Source organism: Copadichromis virginalis, linkage group LG16 (assembly GCF_057382275.1).
Source record: "Copadichromis virginalis isolate Kocher_CV1m ecotype Utaka linkage group LG16, C_Virginalis_male_GT1.1, whole genome shotgun sequence".
Taxonomy (NCBI): domain Eukaryota; kingdom Metazoa; phylum Chordata; class Actinopteri; order Cichliformes; family Cichlidae; genus Copadichromis; species Copadichromis virginalis.
In genome coordinates this window covers 30,499,286-30,526,622 of record NC_140633.1, presented here as the reverse complement: position 1 = coordinate 30,526,622, position 27,337 = coordinate 30,499,286, and the positions used below count along the sequence as shown (strand labels likewise).

At 42.1% G+C, this 27,337-nt stretch overlaps 3 protein-coding genes across 3 annotated transcripts; 1 reads left to right on the top strand and 2 right to left on the bottom strand.

The window, feature by feature from the left end:
• Positions 1 to 483: 483 nt before the first annotated feature.
• Positions 484 to 1,425, bottom strand: LOC146691073 (olfactory receptor 11A1-like). The gene has a single exon (XM_085435312.1). The coding sequence runs from the start codon at positions 1,423 to 1,425 to the stop codon at positions 484 to 486; it is 942 nt and encodes a 313-aa protein (XP_085291438.1).
• A 12,666-nt stretch (positions 1,426 to 14,091) lies between these two features.
• Positions 14,092 to 15,033, bottom strand: LOC146691072 (olfactory receptor 6C4-like). Its single transcript, XM_085435311.1, has one exon. The coding sequence runs from the start codon at positions 15,031 to 15,033 to the stop codon at positions 14,092 to 14,094; it is 942 nt and encodes a 313-aa protein (XP_085291437.1).
• Positions 15,034 to 23,028: 7,995 nt separating this feature from the next.
• Positions 23,029 to 23,970, top strand: LOC146691071 (olfactory receptor 6N1-like). Its single transcript, XM_085435105.1, has one exon. The coding sequence runs from the start codon at positions 23,029 to 23,031 to the stop codon at positions 23,968 to 23,970; it is 942 nt and encodes a 313-aa protein (XP_085291231.1).
• Positions 23,971 to 27,337: the final 3,367 nt, after the last annotated feature.

Below are 27,337 nucleotides of genomic sequence, written 5' to 3'. Positions count from 1 at the left end.
GAAATGTATAAACATATAAATCCACTGGTTAACTAGTTTTGACACTGCTGTAATAGATGGTGGACATCTGGTCTTGTATGCTCATGGTTTCCTGAATCTCCTCACAGAGATTCAGATCTTTTAAGATAAAAGCATAACAAGAAATAAACTGTTCACGAATATAGTTTTAGATACATTTGAAGAAACTAAATGTAATGTATGGTACTCATGTGTGGAAGGCCACAGTTGTGACAATACTTGAAGTCTGATTTTAACTAAGAAACTTAGATAAAAGTAGCGTTAAAATGCAAACTAAGAAAAACACGAAATATTATTTTAAATTGCCTTTATTTGTGTTCCAAGTTAAATAATGCATCCTATATCTCGAGACTAGAAAGATTATGTACATGTTACACTTTCTATTGATTAACAATACAGTTCACATTTCTCTTGAATTACATATGTACATTATAAACAGTTTTTTCCCCCTCTCTGCAGAAACACTCATGACTTAAATCTAAAAGCTGAACTTTTACCACATATAAAATTCAAAACTCTTTTTCTAATTTTTGTTAATTTAAATCCATACATGAGGGGATTCATGATTGGTGGGATAAGGAGAAACTCCATTGCCATAAAATTCTGAACACTTTGTGCTATTTGTTTTGAGCCAAATCGCATGTATAACAAATCAAAAAGCAACGACACAACAACAACTGTTAAAGAGAATAAATGTGGTACACATGTCTGCATGAATTTGCCCATGTTTTCTTTGGATGACTGACATGTTTTGATCAGATGTACATAAGACCAGAAAACAAAACAGACATTGCCAAAGCAAAAGGTGTAACTAAAAGCAGGAATAACAATTTTAGCTACAGAGGCAGAGCAAGCTAGATTAGCAATTAACCAGTTTATACAGTAGATCTTTGGTATGTGTGAGCCACATAACCTCAATATTGCTGTTGTTATTGTGCTCATAAGCAGAAAATAAAAGGCAATAATCCAAGCAAAAAATATCAAGATACAAACTCTTTGTTTAGTCATTATAGAGTGGTACACAAGAGGTCGGCATATAGCCACGTATCTGTCATAGGCCATGAGAGCTAGGAGAGAGAAGTCAGCAGCAACTGAAGAGTGCAATACAAAACCCTGCAAAAAGCATCCTGCATAAGAAATAACATGAGTGGTGGACAGAAGATCGTAGAGAAACTTGGGATAAAATGCAGCTGTCCCATAGAGTCCATTGAAACACAGACTGCAGAGGAAGATGTACATGGGTTCATGAAGTTTTTTATCCACAATGACTGTGACAATTATCGTCACATTTACCAGCCAAATCACACAGTAACACAGTAAAGTGAGAACAAAGAGAATGACCCTGTAGTTTGCAATATCACTTAAACCTGAGAGAGTAAAAACAGTAATTATTGAAACATTATCCATAGTAAAATATTAGTTTACCTTACTAGGTGTCATTTCAGACCTGCATAAGTAAATTAAATTTTTACAAATTAATGTTAGACGGGAAAAGAAGACTGTCTTGCACATACCTTGCAGGGTTTGGACCCAGGGTTGATATAGTGTTTGTGGCAGGAACAGTTGCATAGTTAACATGATGTAAGTGCTGTTTTAACTCCTTGAGTGAAATAATTAATGAGCCTAGGGGACCCTAGGGTCTAAGGTCCTCAGACTCAGTGTCACAGCCCTCCTGCTGAATGCTATTGAAGCTCTGACAGAGGTGGGAATTGAAGATCTCTTGAACCAAGGACTACGGCAGATATGTCCAGTGAAGTTAAGAAAAAAAGAAAACAACCTTAGGTTTCTTGTCAGCACTGTAGCCAGGGTGACAAAAAAGTCCTAGCATAATATTAATTAGCAATGACTTCATGGATTTCTTCACAAATCTTTACCTTTAGAGAATAAAATTACTGAAAGACTATATTTCATGATATAATCATATTATATAATTATTATTTCAATGCTATTGATAGTTATTTAGAGTCTGTCTCGCCAATTGATTTTTCTGAGTTAATGTCAGTGATTACTTCCTCCAAACCACCAACTTGTCTTCCTACAAGACTACTCTACGAAGTCCTACCAATTATTAATGTTTCAATCTTAAATATGATCAGCCTATCTTTATTAATCAGTTATGCATTAGTTATTATTAACGTTATTATTTGTCTTTGACTTGTCTTACTCCCATCACCCCCAATCGGTCACAACAGTTGGCTACCCCTCCCTGAGCCTTTTCTTGGCATTTCTTCCTGTTAAAAGTTTCTCCTTCCAACTGTCGCCAACTGCTTGCTCATAGGGGGTTATCTGAATGTTTGAGTTTAGTGTAGGGTTTTTACCTTACAATAAAGCACCTTGAGGGAACTGTTCTTTTGATTTGGCAGTACCTTTTCGCCATCTTACAATGCTGTGATTGCAGCCAGTACCCAACTCTCTGTGAATGGTACTCATGGCCATTGATCAGTGGGTTTTGGTCAGTGGTTGTTGATCAATGGTCATGAGAATTTGAATAATTATGATTAAGGAACTGACCTCCCAGCCCATTGTTCCTTCAGTGGGCTGGTTTCAGTCATTATCAGTGTTGGGTAAGTTACTTTAAAATAGTAACTTAGTTACATTACTAGTTACTTCTCTCAAAAGTAACTCAGTTACTTCAAGTTACTCGTTACTTTCAAAGTAACTAGTTACCAGGGAAAGTAACTTTGGTTTTACTCAGAATTCTCTTGTTAATGTGTTGCTTCCATAACTTTGCCAGTCTTCTAGCTTGCTTACTTGCCACAAGTGCACTGTGCCACCTACCAATAGAAAGGAAAAGATAATGTGCATATTTCCACGAGAGAAATCCCACGCCTGGACTGTCATTGACTGCTGCCATGATTCTAGCCTACGTCACAGCGTCATGTGCGCCTTTTACATCCAACACAAAAACTGCAGTCGTGGTGCTTTCGATTGTACTCAGAACTCGGAAATTCTGCCTTCTGAATAGGAAGATGTAGGCAACACCAGACTGCAGATGAGCTGCATACATGGCTGGACTGGGACAGAAAATTGGCCCGGGCATTTTGACTAGAGACCGGCCGCCATTATAGGAAAAATCATAAAGCCTTTGAATGAAAATAAACACTGTTGTGACAGTGATGTACACTGTTTTGATGGTATATATGCATCAATCTATCAATTGTTTGTTGTAAGATTCAGATAATTATTTTTTAAAAGCTAGACATTTTAAATGAGAATAAGAAAGAAAAGTATTTCTTTGTGCCCCCCTCTCCCTGTTAATGCCCTACCTGGCCCCCTGGCAAAACTTTGCTAGATCCGCACCTGCACAGTTACCAGCTGTCAGCTACCTAAAAAAGGATCCTGGTGTTATTTATCTCTCAGAAACAGTTCATAACTTCCCTTCAACTCATTCATGTCACCTAAAAGGTAAACCTGTTTCTCCATCACCTGTTCAGCTCTGATGATTCAGTAAGGACATCTCCTGGTTTCCTCTTCATGTTTCCCTCTCACCACATATCCAAACCGATATCATGACCAGCAGCTTTTTTGCAGCTGTGGCTCCAGCAAACATCAGCTGATACTAGAAATTAATATTAAATAAATTCTAACAACAGCTGATCAAGCTTAAACGTGCTGCTGTTGTTTAGCGCAACATCCGCTGGTTTCCTCTTTCGGCGCAAAGTGGGCGATAAACAAACAAGAGAGCCGATCAGCTGATCATTGATCAGTTTTCATGATTGAAGTAGAAATGGGAGAGGGAGGGGGGAGAATGAAAGAAGAAGAGGCGGCTGTGCAGCAAAGACACAGAATAAATCCAGCTTTGTGCCTTTTTCATTGTAGCTGAATTACGGGACAAACTGTTCCTTTTCACCTCAATAAGAAACACGTAATATTTTCTCTGAATACCAGACGGGACGGTTGGCAACTCTAATAACTTATGAACAAAATAAAGTTCAGCATCATTAACTTCATAGCACCCACCCAGCTGTATAGAAACTCTGTCATGCTAGCTAGCACGCAGTACGGAAAAAGTCAGCATAACGAAAATAAACTCCACCTAAACTTGGTTCATATCTGATCCAGAGAGACTGCAGGTCATAACTTCTTACCTGAAGTTCAGTTCACACTTGGACCGGCAGCCGCCTCGGGTCTTTTTTCCTTCTGCGTCCCTTTTCCTTCATCCACCTGCTGGCCTCCACCACTTTGTAATGTTACTGAATCTGTGGAAGCTCCGCGATAGCCACCACACGAAGTAACGAGTAACGACCCTATCTAAATCCCAGTAACGACTAACGCGTTCCTGATTTTGGCATAATAACTAGTTACCGTGCTCGTTACCACAATAATAACGTAGTTACTGTAACGCGTTACTTAATAACGCGTTAGTCCCAACACTGGTCATTATGCAAATTTACTGTTTATAAGATTTGGGGAAACCTGCAGTCAGCTGAGACTGAAGAAGTCACTTGGATGAGTGACGAAACGTTTCTCCCACAAAACGCTACGTCCAGATGAACAGAATCAACTTTTGGAGATATGGGGCAATTACTTTTTCCACGTAGGGCCAGGAAGGTTTTGAAAGCTTTATCATCAATATTAAATTAAGGAAAAAATTTGTCATTTCAAAACGTTGGGTTACTTAATGTAATCCCTGGTTCTTTGATAAGAGAGTGAGGTGTTTCACTATGGGAATCGTCTCGACGTGACCAACTACGGAAGCTCCAATGACACCACGTCTGTCTATGACAGACCTGTCGAGCCGTGCTCAGGGCTCCGCCCCCTCATACTAACACAGCCGACCAGCTCCTCCTAACTCATTCCAAGCAGATTTCTTTCTGTGCCTAAGCAAGGAGGGATGTGTTGGTGAAACACCTCACTCTGTTATCAAAGAACCAGGGATTACGTTAAGTAACCCAACGTTCTTTTTCTAACTTCGCTCGGTGTTTCCCTATGGGAGATATGGCCCACTCCCGGATTGCGCCAGCTCCCGAAGCTACTTTCCAGTGCTACTCCAGGATCTCAGGTCGAACCTGAGGCACCCGAATTCAGCACCGTCTGAGCCAGGGATGACTGTCATGGTCCTGAGTCTGAGGACTCAGTGTTTTGTGTTTCCTTATGCTTTTGTTCATTCCGAGTGTGTATTCTGTTGTGATTTTGCCATTTGTTAGGTTTCTGTTCTTTGCCTGCCTGCTCCCACTTCTCGGTGTTCCCTCTGTCTGTCCATGGTGTTATTGTGTCTGCTCATGAGTCTGCCTGTCAAGTTCAGTGTCCTGTCTGGTTCTCTGTGTCTGTTAGTTTCCTGTTTTATTCTGAAAGTTCATGTCTCATGTCAGTGTGTTCAGTTTTACCTCTCCCCTGTCTCGTTAGCCTTATTGCTCCCAGCTGTGTCTCCCTCCTGTGGCCCATTCCCTGATTACTCCCCGTGTATTTAAGCCCTGTGTTTTCCTGTGCTCTCTGTCGCGTCGTCTGTTTAGTTCCATGTCAGTCTGCATTATTCTGTTACCTGGTATTCATTCTGCGTCTCTCTGCCATCTCTCTTTGTGCATTTCGCTCCTCCTCCCGTGAGTGTCTGGTTTAAGTTTTGTTCTTTAGTTTTCCCAGTTTAGGTTTGTTTACTCCCCGCTCTGCTCTTCCTGTTTTGTCACCTTCTCACCGCTGTAAATAAACACTCACTCGCACCCCAGCCGGTACCTGCATTTTGGATCCTTTTTTTCAATACACCACACGACTGCTGTGCAGCCGTAACAATGACTGTGCAACATCCAGCCGATAAAACCGGACAAACGTGTGCGGCGTAGCCCAGCTTGCTGCCGCACAAATATCCTGGACTGATACTCCTCTGAACAACGCCCAGGATGTGGCCACACCCCTAGTGGAGTGTGCTCGGAGTCCCGGGGGGGGCCTGCAAGCCCTTACAGCTATAAGCCAGAGCTAAGGCCTCTACAATCCAATGAGCTAGCCTCTGGCGTGATACGGGCCTGCCCTTGTGAGGGGAGGCCCAGGAAACAAACAGCTGATCCGACTTCCTGAATCCAGCTGTTCTGTCAACATAAGTCCCCAAGGCCCGGACAGGGCACAAAGTGTTCAGCCTCTGCTCCCTCTCTGAAGCGAATGGAGGGGGTGAAAAGCTAGGAGCTCTACTGTAGAGCACCTGTATGACGTTTCCAACACTTTAGGGACAAAGGCTGGGTTAGGCCTCAGGAGTGCTTTAGTGAGTCCCGGGGCCAACTGTAGACCAGAGGGGTGAATAGACAGAGCCTGTAATTCACTAACTCGCTTGGCTGTGGTTAGAGCCAACAGCAGAGTGGTTTTAAGAGAGAGAAACTTCAACCCCACTGCCCCAATAGGCTCAAAGGGGTGGTGGGAGAGGGCGTCTAAAACGACTGACAGATCCCATAAAGGGACCAGTGGTCCATCTTTCACGGGCCAGGCCCAGAGAGCAACCTGGTCTGGATGGGGATGGTATATCTCCCCCCTGCGCCTGAGACAGAAGGTCCCTGCGGATGGGGAGTGGCCATGGCTCGTTCACCAGAAGCTGGATGATTTCTGCTATCCAGTGTTTGGATGGCCACCGTGGAGCTATTAAAATCAGAGACAGCCCCTAATCCCTCACTCTGATCAGTGTTGGGGAGATCAGGCTGAGGGGAGGGAAAGCATACAGCAGAGTTTTCGGCCATGGATGGGCCAGCGCATTCACACCCAGTGGCGCGTGTGTGTCTGGCAGGGAGAAAAACAGAGGGCACTGTGTGTTTTCTCGCAAGGCGAAGAGATCTACGGCAGCCCGGCCGTATCTCTGCCAAATCTGCTCCACCCCCTGTGGGTGAAGCCTCCATTCTCTGAACAGTGGATTTCCTCTGGACAGGAGGTCCGCCCCCCTGTTCAGAATTCCTGGCACGTGAGTTGCCCGAAGGGAGAGGAGCCGAGTGCTGCTCCACATAATTATTTCCCTGGCTAACCTGTGTAGCTGCCGGGAACGGGTGCCGCCCTGGCGGTTGATATAAGCAACTACAGTGGAGTTGTCTGTTTTCACTAAAACATGTTGACCCCGGAGATACGGCAGAAAATGCCGTAAGGCTAGGAGCACCGCGTGGAGCTCCAGCACATTTATGTGATTCAGAGCGAGTCTCTGTGACCAAACGCCATTCACTGCTCTGCCCATCATAGTTGCACCCCAACCTGACAGGAATGCATCTGTTGTCAGCATCACCCTGGATGATACTGCCCCGAGCGGTACCCCCGCCGCGAGAGCTGTCGGGCTCCTCCAAGGCCAGAGAGCCGCGATACACGGCTGCGTTATTTTTACACCACAACTGAGATGTCGGTGAGGGCACAGCTGCAGAGAAGCGACCCACCGCTGAAAATCTCTCATCATAAGCAGCCCCAAATGTACCACCGATATCACCGAGGCCATGAGGCCAAGGAGGCGGAGACAGAGTCGGAACTGCACGACTTTCCCCAGCTGAAAACGGGAAAGACAGTGAGTGAAGGATGCGATCCTCCGCTCTGAAAGTGCGATACGATAAGAGATGGAGTCTATTCTGAGCCCCATACTCTGTAAACTGTGCGGGTTCCAAGTGGCTCTTTTCCAGGTTGATTGTGAACCCAAGCTCCGTGAGGTGATTCACTACCACCTCGGAGTCTTTGATCGCCTGCTCGCGCGATCGTGAGCATATTACATTACATATTACATATTCTATGTAAGAGAATATTCTGATGCCGCTGTTCCTTAACGGAGACAGCGCTGCCTCCACACATTTGCTGAACACCCTTGGAGCTAAGGATAGCCTGAATGGGATAGTTTGAAACTCGTATGCTACGCTCTGATAAGCGAACCTGAGATATTTCCTGATAAATGGCGATGTGAAAATATGCGTCTGATAGGTCGATTGTAACAAACCAATCGCCTGTGTGAATTGAGCGGCAAAGCGTCTTGTGTGTGAGCATTCTGAACGTGTACTTTCTCAAATGCTTGTTTAACACACGCAGATCCAGAATAGGACGGAGCGACGTTCCGTCCTTTTTCGGGATGAGGAAATAGCGGGAGTAAAAGCCCTGCTGAGCTTCTTCGCTCGGAACCGCTCCAATCGCCTGTTTGTGTAACAGGGAGGATATTTCCTCCTCCAGCACATTGGCTGAATCACGACTGGCCACAGAAGCCAACACTCCACCAAATCTCGGTGGTTTTGCCGCAAACTGTAGTCTGTAACCATGGGAAATGGTTGACAAGACTCAGGGATGAACTGCGCATGCGCGCCACCGCTCCAGCCGCGCTGCGAGTGGGCCTCTGAAGACGCGGTAGCGTGACGTCACCCCTGTCTCCCGGAAGGAGTTGGGGCTCTCCCCCTCGGGAAGAGCGTGAGCTCCCCCCGCTGGGAACAAAGACAAATTGCAGTGATTTTCTTTTGTTTTTATTTCAAGGTTCAAGGTTCAAGGTTCTTTATTTGTCACATGCATAGTTATACAAGTATAACACACAGTGAAATGTAGCCTGACACGCTCCTCGACATGTGCAAAAATTGGGGGGGGGGGGTGTAGAGGAAGAACATTATATATATATATATATATATATATATATATATATACACACATACAGTATATACACTGGGTGAATAATGTGCAGTAGTAGCAGCAAGCAGGTGAATTCTGTACATTAATATGAATAGACATCTGACTATTTTACAGGATAGACAATATAAACATATTTAAAATTAAAGGAATTGAAATGTACATTGTGCCTTGGTTTAGAGTGTCTGGAAGAGAGTCCTGTCTCAGTCAATTATAGATGATGTGAGAGGGCGTGTGTGTGTGTTTAGGGCACGGATGGCTTGGGGATAGAAGCTCCTCTTGAGTCTCTCTGTCCTTGCCCGGAAGATGCGGAACCTTCTACCAGATTGCAGAAGTTGGAACAGTTTGTTGCCTGGATGGGACGGGTCCTTCAGTATCTGCGCTGCTCTAGTCCGGCATCTCCTGGTGTAGGTGTCCTGAAGCGGGGGGAGAGCAATCCTGCAGCAGCGTTCTGCTGTACGGATCACTCTCTGGAGAGCTTTTTGGTCCTTCACACAGCTGTTCCCAAACCACGATGTCATGTTCTGTGTGAGGATGCTCTCCACAGCGCCTGTATAGAAAATCCTGAGGATCTTTGGAGAGACCCTGAACTTCCTCAGTTGTCGTAGGTGATACAGGCGCTGCCTAGCCTTTTTGGTCTGGACCTGAATGTGGGCAGCCCATGTCAGGTCTGAGGAGATGTGGACACCAAGATACTTGAAGGACTGCACCCTCTCCACTGGAGCTCCATTGATGATGATGGGCTTGTAGTCTCTGTGCTGACCCCTTCTGAAGTCCACCACCAGCTCCTTGGTCTTGCTGACGTTCAGCTGGAGGTGGTTGTCCTGGCACCACGATGCCAGATTCTTCACTTCATCCATGTAGGCCGCCTCATCGTTGTTGGAGATGGCACCCAACACCACTGTGTCGTCAGCAAACTTCACAATGGTGTTGGAGCCATGGGTGGCCACACAGTCTGAAGTGTAGAGGGAGTAGAGCAGTGGCGAGAGGACACATCCCTGAGGTGCTCCTGTGTTGATGGTGATGCTGTTGGAGAAGCACCTGCCCACCCTCACCACCTGAGTTCTGCCAGTGAGGAAGTCCAACACCCATGCACACAGACGGCTGTTAAGTCCCAGATCCCTGAGCTTTGTGAACAGTCTGCAGGGCACTATTGTGTTAAACGCTGAACTGTAATCAACAAACAGCATTCGCACATAGTTACCCTGTTTCTTGTCCACGTGGCTGAGAGTGGTGTGTAGGACGTGGGCGATGGCATCCTCTGTGGATCTGTTGGATCTGTAGGCGAACTGCAGCGGATCTGTGGTGTCTGGGATGGAGGAGGAGATGATGTTCTTCAGCAGCCTCTCAAACACCTTCATTACTACCGAGGTCAGTGCAACTGGCCGGTAATCGTTCAGGGATGAGGGTTTGCTGTTCTTGGGCACAGGGATGATGGTGGATCTTTTGAAGCATGTGGGGACCACAGACTTCGCCAGGGACTCGTTGAAGATGTAAGTGAACACACCTGCTAGCTGGTCAGCACAGCAGCGCAGCAGACGGCCGGTGATGCCGTCTGGCCCCGCCGCTTTCCTTGTGTTCACTCTCCTCAGTGCCGCTCGGACGTCATGCTCCGCGATGCTGGTCACCGGTTTCTCGCTGATGACGTCACTGTCCCTTATTTTGAAACTTGGGGGACATTCTGCCCTTGGCAAACTGCCTGGCTGCAGAAATGCACGTTTTATTTATTTTGTTACCCCCAAACCACAGTGAAGTGTCTGATGACTCTGGGCAGTGCTTGGTGACACAGACAGAGTGCTTAGAAGTGTTTGGTGACACTGCGCCATTTGTCCACAAGTCTGTCCTCCCTGAACTGCAGGAGGAGACTGAGAGGGTGCTCCTGGTGAACTGGAAACTTCCGGAGACCCTGAACTTTGGAGTGATTTGGTTACTCCTTCTAAAACCTTCCTTCTCTTTGGGGAAGAAAAGAGGGGTGACACAGAATGCTGCAGGTGTGCTAGGCTGACCGCTTCTTTTTCCCCTCTCCGGGGTGTGACGGCTTGTTCTTTGCAGCAACTGCTGCAAAGGAATGCTTGCCCCAAGGTTCTCTACCTTGGCCTGGTGGGCACCCTGCTGGCCTCCTGCTCCTCTCTGCATTCTGACCCCACTCTGTCTCCCTCTCACAGTTGCTGCTGTTGCTGCAAAGCCAGCTCTTGGCACCTGCTGGGGCTGAGAGTTAGGTTTTCTGGGTAAGCAGAGGTTGAATACTTCTCCCTCCTGCTTTCTGCGGGTGCTTGTTTCTCTCATTCTCTCCAGGGCTGGGCCAAAGAGACCCTTGGTTGGGTCATAGGCTGCATCCATGACCTCAGCCTTCTGAGCATCACCTAGGCCTGACAGGTTTAGCCACAAGGCTCTCTCACCCGAGACTGCAAGGCCCATAACGCGGCCACACCCTTGGACTGCTCCCCTGGAGGAGCGAAGAATGAGATCATTAACCATGCAGATTTCATCCTAGAGGGCTGGGTTCGGGGAACCCGAGTCAAGGCCCATGTCTTCCAGAATTTCTGCCTGATATGCTGATAGCAGTGTGACTGCATTAAGCGAGCATACTGACTGTGCAACATATTTGTACGTCCTTTGATAAATAGATGCCGTGAGGCGATCTATCTTGTTGGGCAAAGAAATGCTAGAAGAAGCTGAAATTGCCCTGCGGTTAGGGTGAAGGTGATACGCCACTGAAGGCTCCACTGCTGGGGGTTCGGTCAGCCCCAGTTCACCCATCCAGCTGAAAGTAAAGACTGGTTCCATCAGTACCATCATTTGTACTAAAATGTTTTCAGAAGTGTGTTTTGGGTGTCTTAAGGGAAATGTAAATAGAAGACAAGATTCATTATACACTGAATAAAAATATAAATGCAACACTTTTGTTTTTGCTCCCATTTCTTATGAGCTGAACTCAAAGATCTGAAACATTTTCTTCATGCACAGAAGACCAATTACTCTCAAATATTGTTCACAAATCTGTCTAAATCTTTGTGAGCAATTTTTGTAGTTTGCAAGGATAAGGTTCAGTTGATACTATAAATAGTATAATGTTTGGTTTTAATTAGAGATGGCACGATACCACTTTATGTCTGATACCGATATCATAAATTTGGATATCTGCCGATACCGATATGAATCCGATATAGTGTGTTTTTTAATCAATAAAACTGTTTATTAATATCTTGCTGCATTTTGTATGAGTTCATACTCACGTTTAAATAAACAACAACACTAAATCTATTCTGTTATACCTGTATGTAAAAAATACACTGCACCCAAAATATTTCATAGTTCAGCAATATCAATCTAATAAACTTAAACCTACTCCATCCTTCCTATTCTGGTATTTTACAGAGTACTTAGCAGAAATATTAAGCAACCTAACTAATAGGGTTGCAAACTCCCAGCAAAAAAAAAAAAGGGGCCCACCCTCATGATGCTTAATCGACGTAATCAACTTTAATTTGATGCAGTGTGAAAAAAAATGCACAGAATTAAATTACTTTTCAAGAATAATTAAATAGATTCAACATCTTTGCAGACTTGCAGACTGCACAGATGGTGTCTTCCCAAAGGAAAAAGTACTAGCTCACTAGGGTATATTAGACTTAACAGTTACTATATACAGTAATGGACTTCTATACATTTTACATCAGATTAAAACTTTGGTTTAAGATTCAGATAATTATTTATTAAAAGCTAGACATTTTAAATGAGAATAAGAAAGAAAAATATGTCTTTGTGTCCCCCTTTTCCCTGTTCATGCCGTATTGGCCCCCCTGGCTAAACTTTGCTAGATCCGCCCCTGCGCAGTTACCAGCTGTCAGCTATGTAGAAAAGGATCTTGGTATAGAAAGTAATATTAAATAAATTCTAACAACAGCTTATCAAGCTTAAACGTGCTGCTGTTGTTCAGCCGCTGGTTTCCTCTTTCTGGTGCAAAGTGGGCCAAAAACAAAGACAGACGGACTCGCGACAGAAAAGCCGATCAGCTGATCATTAATCAGTTTCGTGATTGAAGTAGCAGCAGGAGAGGGAGGGAGAGAGAAGAGGCAGTCGCTCCATATATCGGTTGTTAAGCTTAACGTGGGAATGCTTTACAAACATTCAGAGACGAACTTACACACTTGCTTTACTTCTCTCTGGGATAACTTCCTCGGAGATGAAATGCTGGTTTGGTAGGGCAGCTACAAATACACACAGCTGCTCTATCATGTGAGCACACTGCTCCAACGTGCTACAGTTATGAGCCGAGTTACGGTGTGTCGCAAGTTTTGTGAGGTGCTTTTTTGATATTTAATGGATCGGATTATATTTTTTATTTCCCTCCAATATCCGATCCAGTCATTTATGTCAGTATCTGACCGATACCGATACGTAATATCGGATCGGTCCATCTCTAGTTTTAATACCCCCACAATGTATGCTTAGCTGCTTTATATTGATTTTTATCTCGGTGTTTAATACTATTTAGCCTTTTTATTTTAATTCAAAAGCTAAAGCAAGTCTGTACACTCCTCGAATAAAGTGTGTCATTCTGTTTTAATAAAGACAACTCACTGGGTTAAAAATCAATAACACTCGGTTCCAGTTAGTTGCTTTCAACTGTTGGTGCCAGTTCATTAATCCTTTTCACAATTCATACAAATGATTGATCAACTAACTACTGGTGATGGCCAGAGGGGCCGATGGCGCGATATGGCAGCCTCACTTCTGTCTGCCCCAGGGGAGCTGTGGCTGTAGCTTGCCTCCACCAGTGTGTGAATGTGAGAGTGAATGAATAGTGGAATTGTAAAGCGCTTTGGGTGCCTTGAAAGCGCTATATAAATCCAATTATTACTTAATTTTATATGTAAAGAAAAAGACTATTTTCAGACTTAAGGTATGGAGAGGCCTAGTTCAGGAAGGTTTTTAACTTGACAGAGCTTCAGCAGCATCACAAGTGTGGCTGGGGTCATTAAGCCTGAATGGATTGTGTTTCTCACCTCTGTTGCTGAGGTAAGGAACATGTACTGATCTGTGGCCTGTACAGTTGTAAGGGCCTGTTGTGGTGGCAACCCTGAACAGTGAACCCCAGGTGTGAAGTGAACCATCAAGCTCAAAAAGAGACTGAAAGAAAAAAACAACACTATTATTTTAGTAAATAAATTAGTGGCTGAGATTTTCAGTAATTACCCGACAATGCAATTCTGGACCAAAGGTAGGTATGTATAACTATAGGTGAAAGAAAACATCTCAGTCAACCAGAAAAAGAAGCTGGACTTCAAAGTAAGATGTAACTAAATAAAACTCATTATTTTATTAGAAAAGAAAAAAGTGTAAATAAATGAATGTACAGGAAATGTGTTTAGTTTATATGTTCAAACCCAAAGGGAGGTCTGATGCTTATATTTCAATTAATGAAGACAACCTAGAAATAATATGCATATGTCACAGTGTCTATTAATTAACAATGTAGTTCACATTTCTCTTGAATTAAATATGTACAAATATAAACAGACACACTCATGACTTTAATATAAAAGCTGAACTTTTACCACATATAAAATTCAAAACTCTGTTTCTAATTTGTGTCAGTTTGAATCCATACATGAGGGGATTAATAATTGGTGGAATGAAGAGAATCTCCATTGCCATGAAATTCTCAAAACTTTGTGGTATTTCCTTTGAGCCAAATCGCATGTATAACATATCAAAAAGAAAAGACACAACAACGACTGCTAAAGAGAATAAATGTGGTACACATGTCTGCATGAATTTGTTCCAGTTTTCTTTGGATGACTGACACGTTTTGATCAAATGTACATAAGACCAGAAAACAAAAACGGCATGACCAAAATAAAAGGTGTAATTAAAAGCAGGAATAATAATTGTAGCTACAGAGGCAGAGCAAGCTAGATTAGAAATTAACCAGTTTATACAGTAAATTCTTGGTATGTGTGAGCCACATAACCTCGATGTTGCTGTTGTTATTGTACTCATTAATATCAGGTAAAAGGGAGTAATCCAAGCAAAAAATACAAAGATACAAACTCTTTGTGTAGTCATCAGAGAGTGGTACACAAGAGGTCGACATATAGCCACGTATCTGTCATATGCCATGAGAGCTAGAAGAGAGAAGTCCGTACAAATTGAAGAGTGCACCATTAAACCCTGTAAAAGGCATCCTGCATAAGAGATGACATGAGTGGTGGACAGAAGATCGTAGAGAAACTTGGGATAAAATGCAGCTGTCCCATAGAGTCCATTGAAGCACAGATTGCAGAGGAAGATGTACATGGGTTCATGAAGGCTTTTATCCACAATGACTGTCACAATTATCGTCAAATTTACCAGCCAAATCACACAGTAACACAGTAAAGTAAAAATAAAGATAGTGATCTTGTAGTTTGCTATACCACTTAAACCTGAGAGAGTAAAAACAGTAACCACTGACACATTATCCATAATAAAATAGTTTACCTTTTTAAGGTGTCATTTCACACTTCCAACAAGAGAACATTACATTTGTAGAAATTAGTGTCACAGTAAAAAGAAGACTGTCTGTCGACTGTCTCCCTCAAAGAGTATGTCACCAGAGATTTATATACGCTTTGGGTTAACGGCATATGTGTAAAATATGTGTACACACACACACACACACACACACACACACACACACACACACACACACACACACGTAGAAAAATATTTAGTATACACATCCAGAAATGCATATACTATTATATATTGTACATATATTTATTAGTTTCAGATGTAGCCATTCTTGTATTTTGCTTGTTTACATTATTGTATTTTGCACAACTCTGTTGCTTGTGAAGCTCGCACACAAGAATTTCACTCACATGTGCTGTACCAATGTACCTGCACATGTGACGTGACAATAAAAGTGATTTGATTTGATTTGATTTAAAAGACACCTGTCCACAGCCTCAAACAGTCAGACTCCAAACTCCGCCATGGCCAAGACCAAAGAGCTTTCGAAGGACACCAGGAAAAGTATTGTAGACCTGCACCAGACTGGGAAGAGTGAATCTACAATAGGCAAGCAGCTTGGTGTGAAAAAATCAACTGTGGGAGCAATCATCAGAAAATGGAAGACATACAAGACCACTGATAATCTCCCTCGATCTGGGGCTCCACGCAAGATCTCACCCCGTGGGGTCAAAATGATCATGAGAACGGTGAGCAAAGATCCCAGAACCACACGGGGGGACCTGGTGAATGACCTGCAGAGAGCTGGGACCAAAGTAACAAAGGTCACCATCAGTAACACACTACAACGGCAGGGAATCAAATCCCGCAGTGCCAGACGTGTTCCGCTGCTGAAGCCAGTGCATGTCCAGGCCCGTCTGAAGTTTGCCAGAGAGCACATGGATGATACAGCAGAGGATTGGGAGAATGTCATGTGGTCAGATGAAACCAAAGTAGAACTTTTTGGTATAAACTCAACTCGTCGTGTTTGGAGGACGAAGAATACTGAGTTGCATCCCAAGAACACCATACCTACTGTGAAGCATGGGGGTGGAAACATCATGCTATGGGGCTGTTTTTCTGCCAAGGGGACAGGACGACTGATCCGTGTTAAGGACAGAATGAATGGGGCCATGTATCGTGAGATTTTGAGCCAAAACCTCCTTCCATCAGTGAGAACTTTGAAGATGAAACGAGGCTGGGTCTTCCAACATGACAATGATCCAAAACACACCGCCCGGGCAACAAAGGAGTGGCTCCGTAAGAAGCATTTGAAAGTCCTGGAGTGGCCTAGCCAGTCTCCAGACCTCAACCCCATAGAAAATCTGTGGCGGGAGTTGAAAGTCCGTGTTGCTCGGCGACAGCCCCAAAACATCACTGCTCTCGAGAAGATCTGCATGGAGGAATGGGCCAAAATACCAGCTACTGTGTGTGCAAACCTGGTAAAGACCTATAGTAAACGTTTGACCTCTGTTATTGCCAACAAAGGTTATGTTACAAAGTATTGAGTTGTATTTTTGTTATTGACCAAATACTTATTTTCCACCCTGATTTACGAATAAATTCTTTACAAATCCTACCATGTGGATTCATGGATTTTTTTTTCACATTCTGTCTCTCACAGTTGAAGTGTACCTCTGGTGCAAATTACTGACCTCTGTCATCATTTTAGGTGGGGGAACTTGCACAATCGGTGGCTGACTAAATACTTTTTTGCCCCACTGTATAATCCAGTTTTGAGTTCCCTCCCCAGACACCTTAACGCCCACTAACATCCTGGGCCATCTGACCTCAGGAAATCACATGATAAGGTGGGGTCAGGTTTCACAATGAGCTCACCCGAAATTCTGGCTGATTGGGACCCACACCCGTTTTCACACCTTGGCTCATGTGATTAGAGCAGGGGTAGGCAACTCCAGGCCTCGAGTGCCGGTGTCCTGGAGGTTTTAGATGTGTCCATGATCCATCACAGCTGATTTAAAGGGCTAAATGACTCCTCAGCATTTCTTGAAGTTCTCCAGAGGCCTGGTAAGGAACTAATCATTTGATTCAGGTGTGTTAACCCATTGTGCGATCTAAAACCTGCAGGACACCGGCACTTGAGGCCTGGAGTTGCCTACCCCTGGATTAGAGGATAGGGGTCCTTTTGAATAGAATAGAATAGAATAGAATAGAATATCTCTTTGGGGGGATACTCCCACTGGGTTTAAATCTGGGACTCTCCCCCATTTGACCTTAGAACTGAAGAAGCTTCTCAGATGAGAGGTAAGACGTCATCTAGCAACTTAAAGAAGTCCAGACGCTTTTCTTTGCAAGCTCCTTAGACTACGATGACCTGGATGACTGAGAACCTTCACAGACATACAATGCATAAACTCAAGCTGTATTCCACAGATGTAAGACATACATTCTAGGTTAACTAGTGACTTTAAATTTGCTCTAGGTGCAAATTTGGATGTGTCTGTGTGTTTTCTGTATTTGAACAGAAAAGACTACTGCTCCCACCCAGACCCTGAGCTAGATAAGCAGAAAGAGCTGAATGGACGGACAAATTATGCGTGAAAATCTGTGACACGTATGACTCAAACTTGGGTCTCTGGTGTGAGCAGTAAAATATCAATTTCATTCCATGAAACAACTTCCACAAGTTTTGCTTTTTAAAATTCAATTCACTTCTATTTATGCAGCGTCAAATAACAACAGTCACCTCAAGGCACTTTATATTGTAAGGTAGACCCTACAATGATACAATAGAGATAACCCCAACAATTATATGACCCCCTATGAGCAAGCGCTTTGGCAACAGTGGAAAGGAAAAATTCCCCTTTAACATGAAGGAACCAGGCTCAGGGAGGGACAACCATCTACTGCAACCAGTTGGGGTGAGGGTAGGAAAATACTGATATGTGCACGTGGACGTGAATCCATAGTTATATGACTGGACAGATTAAGAATTGTTTTCAGGAGCATGAAGAAATCGTTAAATTTACATCCAAAAAGACAAATCAACAGATGAAAAGGCCATGACTACTTCACAAACTGATGTGAGAGTGCATTGCACCATGGTAACACAGGCTCATTTTAAATGACCAAATAATTACTACCAAGTTCAAATAATATATTTTCCTTAGCACAGTCAAACCTTATGTTTAAAGACTACTGACGGGCTATTAAATTCTTCATTTAAAATACATGATTAATTATTTAAAACAAATTGGTTTGGTTTGGGGAAAGTCAGGGTTCAAATACAATAGTTGTCACTTTTTTCAAAAACTGTGGATAACATATATGGCACTGACATGAAATAGAAAATACCTTATTGAAAAGTTTAAGGTTTCAGTTGATGCTGTGGTATAGTGGCTAAAGGGCTTGTTTGTGTGGCTCTCCAGAGTGGTGTTGCTCTCTTAATTGCTCTCTAAGGGGAATGAAGTTAATGACCTGTTGACCTCTCATAACATAATTGCTGTTATTCCTTGGGAAGAGCAACACTAGAATCCTCTGAAGAGCTCATTAATAAAGTTTAACTCTTATCCAACATTGGTCTCAACAGGTAAAAAGTTACTGTTTGTGTTTTGACAGCTATCCCATGAGGCCAACAGACCTTGACCACTGGATCATAATTAGCTGGCTCTAACCATTTTCCCTGAGGCCTACTGTTTTCCAGCAAGGGACCCAATGGAGGTCATGCTGGAAATTTGTAATTATGGCACTTGTATTTCATCATTGTGACTGTAAGTTCCTAAACTTTAATTTCACAAAGATGTCACATACACACAAGCACACACATCTTTGACACATTTACTATGTACTTTCATTTCACAGAAGAACAATAGTTTGCGGTCAGGTGATTTACTTTCAGAATAAAAATATTACTTGTTAAATTATTTGACCTAAATAAATTATCTCATAATTACCAGTTAAAATATAAAACTTGGGTTAAATGCCCGCACATTCAAGGTGTGTACACTGTGTGTACAGACTGTAAGCAATCACTTCCAGTACATAGGGTTAAAGCTGAAAACTGGTTCAAAAAGCACTCCACTGAAAAATGAAAATGAAACAGGTGCAGATTGAAATGAATACTACAAGTCTGACCCCTTATCACTGATTTCTGTTACCTGCTGAAAATAAAGCTCAGGCTGGACTGAGGTCAGCATATATTCATTTTTTTACATCATGCTGCCGTTGTGTTAGCATGTGTTAGGATGCCTGGGTCGTTGACCCAGGGTTATGAGTTTATATATTATTTATCATTTCTATGCTTTGGTTTCTTTGTTAGAGTTATTTCTTATGGTTTGACTCTGTGTAATCCTTAGTTGCTGTCTCCCCTGTCCGCTATATCCCCGTGTCCAGTCAGTGTCTGTGTCTGCCCTGGTCCCACGTCTCTGGTCCCTCTGTTGTAGTGCCTGCATGTGAGTCTGTGTCTTTTGTTCAGTCTGTGTTATGTGTTTCCTGTTTTACTTTGAAGGTCCTTGTCTTATCTCAGTGTGTTCATTTTACGCTCCCTTGTCTCGTTAGTTGTGATTTCCCCCAGCTGTGCTCTCCTTCTGTGTCTCATTCCCCTCGTTACTTCCCAGTGTATTTAAACCCTGTGTTTCTCTGAGTCAGTGTCATGTCGTCCCTCATGCTGTGTGGATCTCCCTGTGAGTTTTGTTTATGAGTTTCCAGTTTAATTTAGTTTGCTTTTTATGACTTTCCCCTGCCAGAAAATAAAGCTGAGGTTTTTTTGTGTTTAAACCTCATGCCTGAGTGCCTGCATTTTGGGTCCAACTCCTGCCTGCCACACAGCGACTCATGACAGCATGTTGTCTTTGCAGATACTTAGTAAAGTGCAAATTGACCAAAATAACTGCTGACTACATAAAAATCAATCCACATACGACTCTTAGGCCTATCTCTAGTGACCCCGAGGGACTTTGACAAAAAAAAAACAACTAGAAGAATGTGAATACTCTTCTTCTACTGGAACAAGAAGGCATAAGAGATGAGAACAGGCTGCTGTTGAAATGCTACTACGCAAGTAACCCCAGTGCAAAGGGTTACATGAAGAGGATGTAGAACCTATGAAATCTTCAATACCCAAAGGAGCACTACAGACAATCCCTAAGCTGACCATCACTGAACCCAACCAGCTGATCTACAGCATGAGAAGACTAGATCAAGGTGGCACAGAGGGAAGTTAGCCAATTATCAGAGTTGCAGAAAGCTGTGATGAAAAAGGTGCCTAAGAAGTACAGAAAGCTGCCCATACCTGAGGTTTTGGAAACTGCAAAGCAAAAACTCACAGCCAGCCTTGGCCAGTGTATATATATGTATATGTGTATGTGTGTGCGCGCGCACACACACACACACACACACACACACACACACACACACACACACACACACACACACACACACACACACACACACACACACACACACACACACACACACACAGGGGCAAAAAAGTATTTAGTCAGCCACCTAAAATGATGACAGAGGTCAGTAATTTGCACCAGAGGTACACTTCAACTGTGAGAGACAGAATGTGAAAAAAAATCCATGAATTCACATGGTAGGATTTGTAAAGAATTTATTCGTAAATTAGGGTGGAAAATAAGTATTTGGTCACCTCAAACAAGGAAAATCTCTGGCTCTCACAGACCTGTAACGTCTTCTGTAAGAAGCTTTTCTGTCCCCCACTCGTTACCTGTATGAATGGCACCTGTTTGAACTCATCATCTGTATAAAAGACACCTGTCCACAGCCTCAAACAGTCAGACTCCAAACTCACCAAAGAGCTTTCGAAGGACACCAGGAAAAGTATTGTAGACCTGCACCAGACTGGGAAGAGTGAATCTACAATAGGCAAGCAGCTTGGTGTGAAAAAATCAACTGTGGGAGCAATCATCAGAAAATGGAAGACATACAAGACCACTGATAATCTCCCTCGATCTGGGGCTCCACGCAAGATCTCATCCCGTGGGGTCAAAATGATCATGAGAACGGTGAGCAAAGATCCCAGAACCACACGGGGGGACCTGGTGAATGACCTGCAGAGAGCTGGGACCAAAGTAACAAAGGTCACCATCAGTAACACACTACAACGGCAGGGAATCAAATCCCGCAGTGCCAGACGTGTCCCGCTGCTGAAGCCAGTGCATGTCCAGGCCCGTCTGAAGTTTGCCAGAGAGCACATGGATGATACAGCAGAGGATTGGGAGAATGTCATGTGGTCAGATGAAACCAAAGTAGAACTTTTTGGTATAAACTCAACTCGTCGTGTTTGGAGGAAGAAGAATACTGAGTTGTATCCCAAGAACACCATACCTACTGTGAAGCATGGGGGTGGAAACATCATGCTATGGGGCTGTTTTTCTGCCAAGGGGACAGGACGACTGATCCGTGTTAAGGACAGAATGAATGGGGCCATGTATCGTGAGATTTTGAGCCAAAACCTCCTTCCATCAGTGAGAACTTTGAAGATGAAATGAGGCTGGGTCTTCCAACATGACAATGATCCAAAACACACCACCCGGGCAACAAAGGAGTGGCTGCGTAAGAAGCATTTGAAAGTCCTGGAGTGGCCTAGCCAGTCTCCAGACCTCAACCCCATAGAAAATCTGTGGCGGGAGTTGAAAGTCCGTGTTGCTCGGCGACAGCCCCAAAACATCACTGCTCTCGAGAAGATCTGCATGGAGGAATGGGCCAAAATACCAGCTACTGTGTGTGCAAACCTGGTAAAGACCTATAGTAAACGTTTGACCTCTATTATTGCCAACAAAGGTTATGTTACAAAGTATTGAGTTGTATTTTTGTTATTGACCAAATACTTATTTTCCACCCTGATTTACGAATAAATTCTTTACAAATCCTACCATGTGGATTCATGGATTTTTTTTTTTTCACATTCTGTCTCTCACAGTTGAAGTGTACCTCTGGTGCAAATTACTGACCTCTGTCATCATTTTAGGTGGGGGAACTTGCACAATCGGTGGCTGACTAAATACTTTTTTGCCCCACTGTACGTGCTGTTCGGCGTCCTGCATTTGAGTCCTGTCACATTTTGAAGCGGCCTCGGCCGTGACAGGGGCTGCATTTCAGTCAGTGGTGATGGGGCTCTTGCCCATTCCCTCTTGGAATTAGGAATCTAGAAAAGTATCAGAGGATTTTGATCCCAAATACACGGTCAATGTAGTAAAAGCATACATGGATAGAAAAACAAACAAACAATGAAATCAGTCATGGACTGGGCCTAATAATTATTGAAGTGTTGTGGGATCATCTTCACAGAAAACAGAACAAAAGACAGCTAACATCCAAAGAAGAGCTTTGAATGTCTATCAAGAAGCCTGGAGAAGTATTCCTGCTACTACTTTGAATACTTTAAAAAATACTTATCTCAGACTGTGTTGAAGAATAAATGTGATCATAAAACAGAGCTCGTTAGAATTTTCTGAACAAAATCTAAAGAAATGAGGGGGTTACTCTAGACTAGTACTGCAACTGGTCCTTAATCATTTGTCATAGGAACACTTTTCAAACAACAATGCGACAACTTTGTTTAAAAATGAATGTATCTAATTTATCAAACTGTTGTTTGGTTTCCTTGTGCAATAAGGTTACAGTAATAATAAAATGACACAAAAAATTTTTCTAAAAGAGACTTTTTTCTCAATAAATGTTCATTTTCTTTCTTAGAGAAAATCGTTAAGTTGGACCCTGCAAAAATATTGTGGACTAAAAACATGATGAGATTGTTTTTTATTTCATCATGGTAGAAAAGATAGATATAGAAATATAGAATTCCTAAAATATATTAAATTCAAACATTTGAACTGTCAGCAAATCACACGGCAGCAATGTAGAAGGAGGAGTCTTCTCCAACATCCTGCCTTAAATTTTGTAGCTTTCTAAAGCAAGTGCACTTACAGTAAAGGTGCCAATATTATAGTTAATGATGTTTTTACATATCAAGATAGCAAAATGAATACGTCTAGTATAGTTGTGTTTTCTCTGACTGGTTTCAGTGCAACTGTGAACTACAGAGTCACACTTTTCTCTCTCACTTTGCTGTGTTATTTTCTCATTTTGATGGTAAACATATCTCTTATTTTAACTATAATATCAGATCAAAACCTACATGAACCCATGTATATATTTTTGTGTTCCTTGTGTATTAATGGACTTTATGGGACTGCTGGGTTTTTTCCCAGATTTGCCTTTGATCTGTTGTCTGACACACATCTAATCTCATATGTTGGATGCCTTTTGCAAGTGTTTGTTATATATTCAAATGCAAAGGTTGACTACTCTACTTTAGTCCTAATGGCTTATGACAGATATTTGGCCATATGTAGACCACTGGAGTATCACTCTGTAATGTCTGTACGAAGGACTGTGGTGTTAGTCACTCTGTCCTGGCTTGTTCCTCTCTGCTTTGAGACTCTCGTCATAAGCTTAACGTCAACACTTAAATTATGTGGCTCCAACATAAACAAGCTTTACTGTGAGAACTGGTCAATTGTCAAACTTGCTTGTGGTTCAACAAAAGTGAATGACATTGTCGGGCTGATTTTCATCACCTTTTATTGTTGTCATGTTGTCTGCATTGCATGTTCATATGTGCAGCTTGTTAATGTAGCTTTAAAATCTCGAGCAGGTAGGAAAAAGTTCACACAGACTTGTGCGCCACATTTATTTTGTCTGCTGAATGTCACGACTGCTTTGCTTTTTGATCTCATGTTCTCGAGGTATGGATCAGCATCTCTGCCACAGCATTTAAAGAACTTCATGGCCATTGAATTCCTCATCATCCCTCCTATTTTAAATCCAGTTTGTTACGGTTGGGTCCTGACTAAAATTCGAAGGCGAATGATATTTTTGTGTAGGCTAGCATATCAAAGATTCGGTGTAAAAAGCCAATAGTATTAAAAGATTGACACTGATATTCAGATAAAAAAGGAAAGTATGATACATGTTACTAGTATGATAACATTTAACGATGGATGAATGATTGATTTGATTAATGGCCACATAATGTCTCATGTTTCCATTTCATTATAATTAGAGTTCTAAAAGTTCAGTATGGAGTTATGTGATGTAAAAGTATCAAATGTAAATTTATGTAAAACCATGTCTTATTTTTAGCTATGATTTGAGCATTGTGATGAGAGACAGATGCTTAATTTCTTGGATTCTGGTGAATTCTTAAGCACTACTTTATTATGTGTCAATGTAAAGTACAATATGCACATAATAATTCTTATTTTTATCTAAAAGTAAAGCAATTATTCTCAACTTTTCTCATTTAATATAATTCCTGCAGAGTCAGAACACATACACACATTCTGTTTGGACACGAAAGGTGTGACAAGTTGATTCCGTTTGATATCGGGGGGAGGATAACCTGCCTAAATGTGCATGTGTCATCTATTCATGAATTCATTTATTAAATGCTGGACATTAGCTCACATGTGCATCAGCAACATTTGTTCAAAAGATATCTGTCTGTGTACAAAGAATCAAGCACATCTCAGCTACCGTACTTTCTCAGCTACAGTCACACTGTAAAAAACTGTGGCTGGAGACAGTGACACAACCAAAACGATGTACAAATAGTTTGTAATGTCTCCACTTTTTAAGTGGTCGGCTTGAACAGTCGTAACAATAGGGACCAGGTCCGAAACCAATACCGGTCAGTTTCCGTCTTTAAAGCACTTTGATGAATAAAGGCGGTGATAAAATGAGGATTAAACAGCAAAAACAGAGAGTCTGCTATTGGTTTCACATTTAACATATCAAGATGGCATTTGTGATAAATATGGAACGCCAGGACTGCCATAATGAATTAATTAAATACACCATTAAATAATTAATTAAATGTGGCAATAATTAATTAAAATTGGAATTAATTAATTAAATAAATAGTTATGACACATGTAATTAATTAATTATTGACACATTTAATTAATTATTTATGTATTTCACATTTTAATTAATTATTGACACATTTAATTAATTAATTATTGACACATTTAATTAATTATTTATGTATTTCACATTTTAATTAATTATTGACACATTTAATTAATTATTGACACATTTAATTAATTATTTAATGATATATTTATTTATTTCATTTTGGCAGTCCTGACGCCTGGCTCTCATCATGAAATAATTTTATCTGTCAGCCTCACCCATCAAACTCAGGGGGCGGGGTTAACGCTGACCGAGTCAAAACCATTGCTTTGGCCTGGTGGCCATTGTTTCTAGCACACAACAACCGGCATGTGGAAGCTAACAGAACTGAGCTTTGAAAAACCCTGTTTGTGTGTTACCAAATACCGTTTTAATATTTTTTTAGCCGAGAATGTAGTGGTTTAATCTTCATGTGTCTGGTCGGTTTGTCAAGATACAGCCTCTTTGCAAAAGTGTTTCGATGATTTCGGAGATGTCGTCCCAGTCTCACGGCAAAGCGTGGGATAGACCCGCTCGCCTCGCAAGCAATCCCACCGACAAAGCGCAGGCCCCGGTACACAGCTGTAGTAACCCCCGCTGACTTCTTTTACTGAGGTTATATTTATCGATGTTTTATTTCCTGATGTTCTTATGTGTCCTACGTGTTTCAGTCGCCAATTCTGAATTATAACTAACATTAAAAACATGTTTAAGGAGGAGAGAGAGCAAATAAATCTGTTTAACATCTGATCTTTGGGTTTTTGTTCAGTAATCAGCGTGACCTGTGTATAAACACATAAAAGAGATAACATTGGTGTTTCCGTCATGTAGTAACTGCTGGCTTTAACTGTACAAAGGTTGTTCGACACTATGAAACACATACAGACTTCATGATGTTCGGCTAATATTTTTATTGTGAATATTAATCATGCTGACCTCGCTCTGTACACCACGCAGCGAGGTCAGCATATCCACGATATCCTCAGCTCCATGAGTTAACACAAAGTTTCCCAGCTGACTATCTAACTGCCAACTATTCCAGAGACGTGAAAATATACAGCATAAAGAAAAGTGTAAGAGACTCAGCAGCAGATTAGAATAACAGTTATACATTTAATAAATCACCAAATGAATCCAAGAAACGAGCAAACCTGTTCCGACAATTTGAATTTGTATTCCCTCAGCTGCAGACTCGCTGCTGTTTAAATGTTTGAAAAGGAAGATTAGATATAAAAAACGTCAAACATAGACTCAGTCTGCCTTCACATTTGATATGAGGCCAGCACGTATAGTGGCCTCAGCAGGCTATTACTGAAATACACGTGCTATATCATAAACTATGATATAAATAGGGAGGTCCTATTAACATGTTTAGTTTTACAGGACACCTTCCTGCCTTTAGTCTCCTTCATGAGCAGTATTAGTTTTCTTCTAACATCCAGAAGTCTGCACAATGTGTTTCATAGTTTGTAACAAGCCTTTGACAGGTAAACATAACATGACCGAAAAAGCAAAAAAAAAAAAAAAGAGAGAGAGAGAGTGTTGACATAAGAAGAGAAAATGCTCTCAATTATGGAGACAGACAAATGGTTCATTTATGTTTGATGTGTGTTTATTCCTCCCTAAATATCGTCGCTGAAGTTTGCCATGCATGTCAGATTTTCCTGCGCATTTTTATACCTCTGCCAACAGAGAGAGAAAAAAAATCACATTCTAACAGACAGCTGGTGCTTAGAATACAGTTGAATAACTATTAAAAAACAGATGATATTTAGATGATAGTTCAGTCTAACACATGTGCCAGTGAACCATTAAACGTCTGTGAAACTATGCAGTTATGAAACGTAACTTTAACCTCAGCCAAACCGATTTGCTCAGTTGTAAATAAAACAGCGAAGTAAACGTGACCCGACAGACAGAACCTGAGTGAATGAAGTCCAGCGTTTAACCACTGAGAGCTAAAACTCAGCTGAGGTTTCAAAGCTGTGTGCCGGTGATTGGACATCAGCCGCTGATAAAGCTGTTCGCCTATAAAGTGCTCTGTAAGGAAACGAGCTCCAGCAGCTCTGCGCTCGGGGAAAACACTATATTTACTTATCTTGTGCAGAAAAATGCGCTGACATTGCTTTATATTGAGCACCAGCTGCCCAGTTAAACTGTGACTATCACCAGGTAACGTAGGCGTGTTTCTTGAATTAGCAGCAGGTGTTAAACAGCTGACAGATGAGGAGGAGGATGCATGCAGGTAAACTGAGGGTCTGTTGAGCTGATCGCTGGTTTCGTGAGAAAAATGTCAGCTCGTTCTTTATGTTACAGAAGCACAGAGACACAAGAC

What these genes read in the sequence shown, in the direction of transcription:
- LOC146691071 (XM_085435105.1), top strand. Translation starts at nt 23,029, where the DNA reads ATGAATACGTCTAGTATAGTTGTGTTTTCTCTGACTGGTTTCAGTGCA.
- LOC146691073 (XM_085435312.1), bottom strand. Translation starts at nt 1,425, where the DNA reads ATGGATAATGTTTCAATAATTACTGTTTTTACTCTCTCAGGTTTAAGT.
- LOC146691072 (XM_085435311.1), bottom strand. Translation starts at nt 15,033, where the DNA reads ATGGATAATGTGTCAGTGGTTACTGTTTTTACTCTCTCAGGTTTAAGT.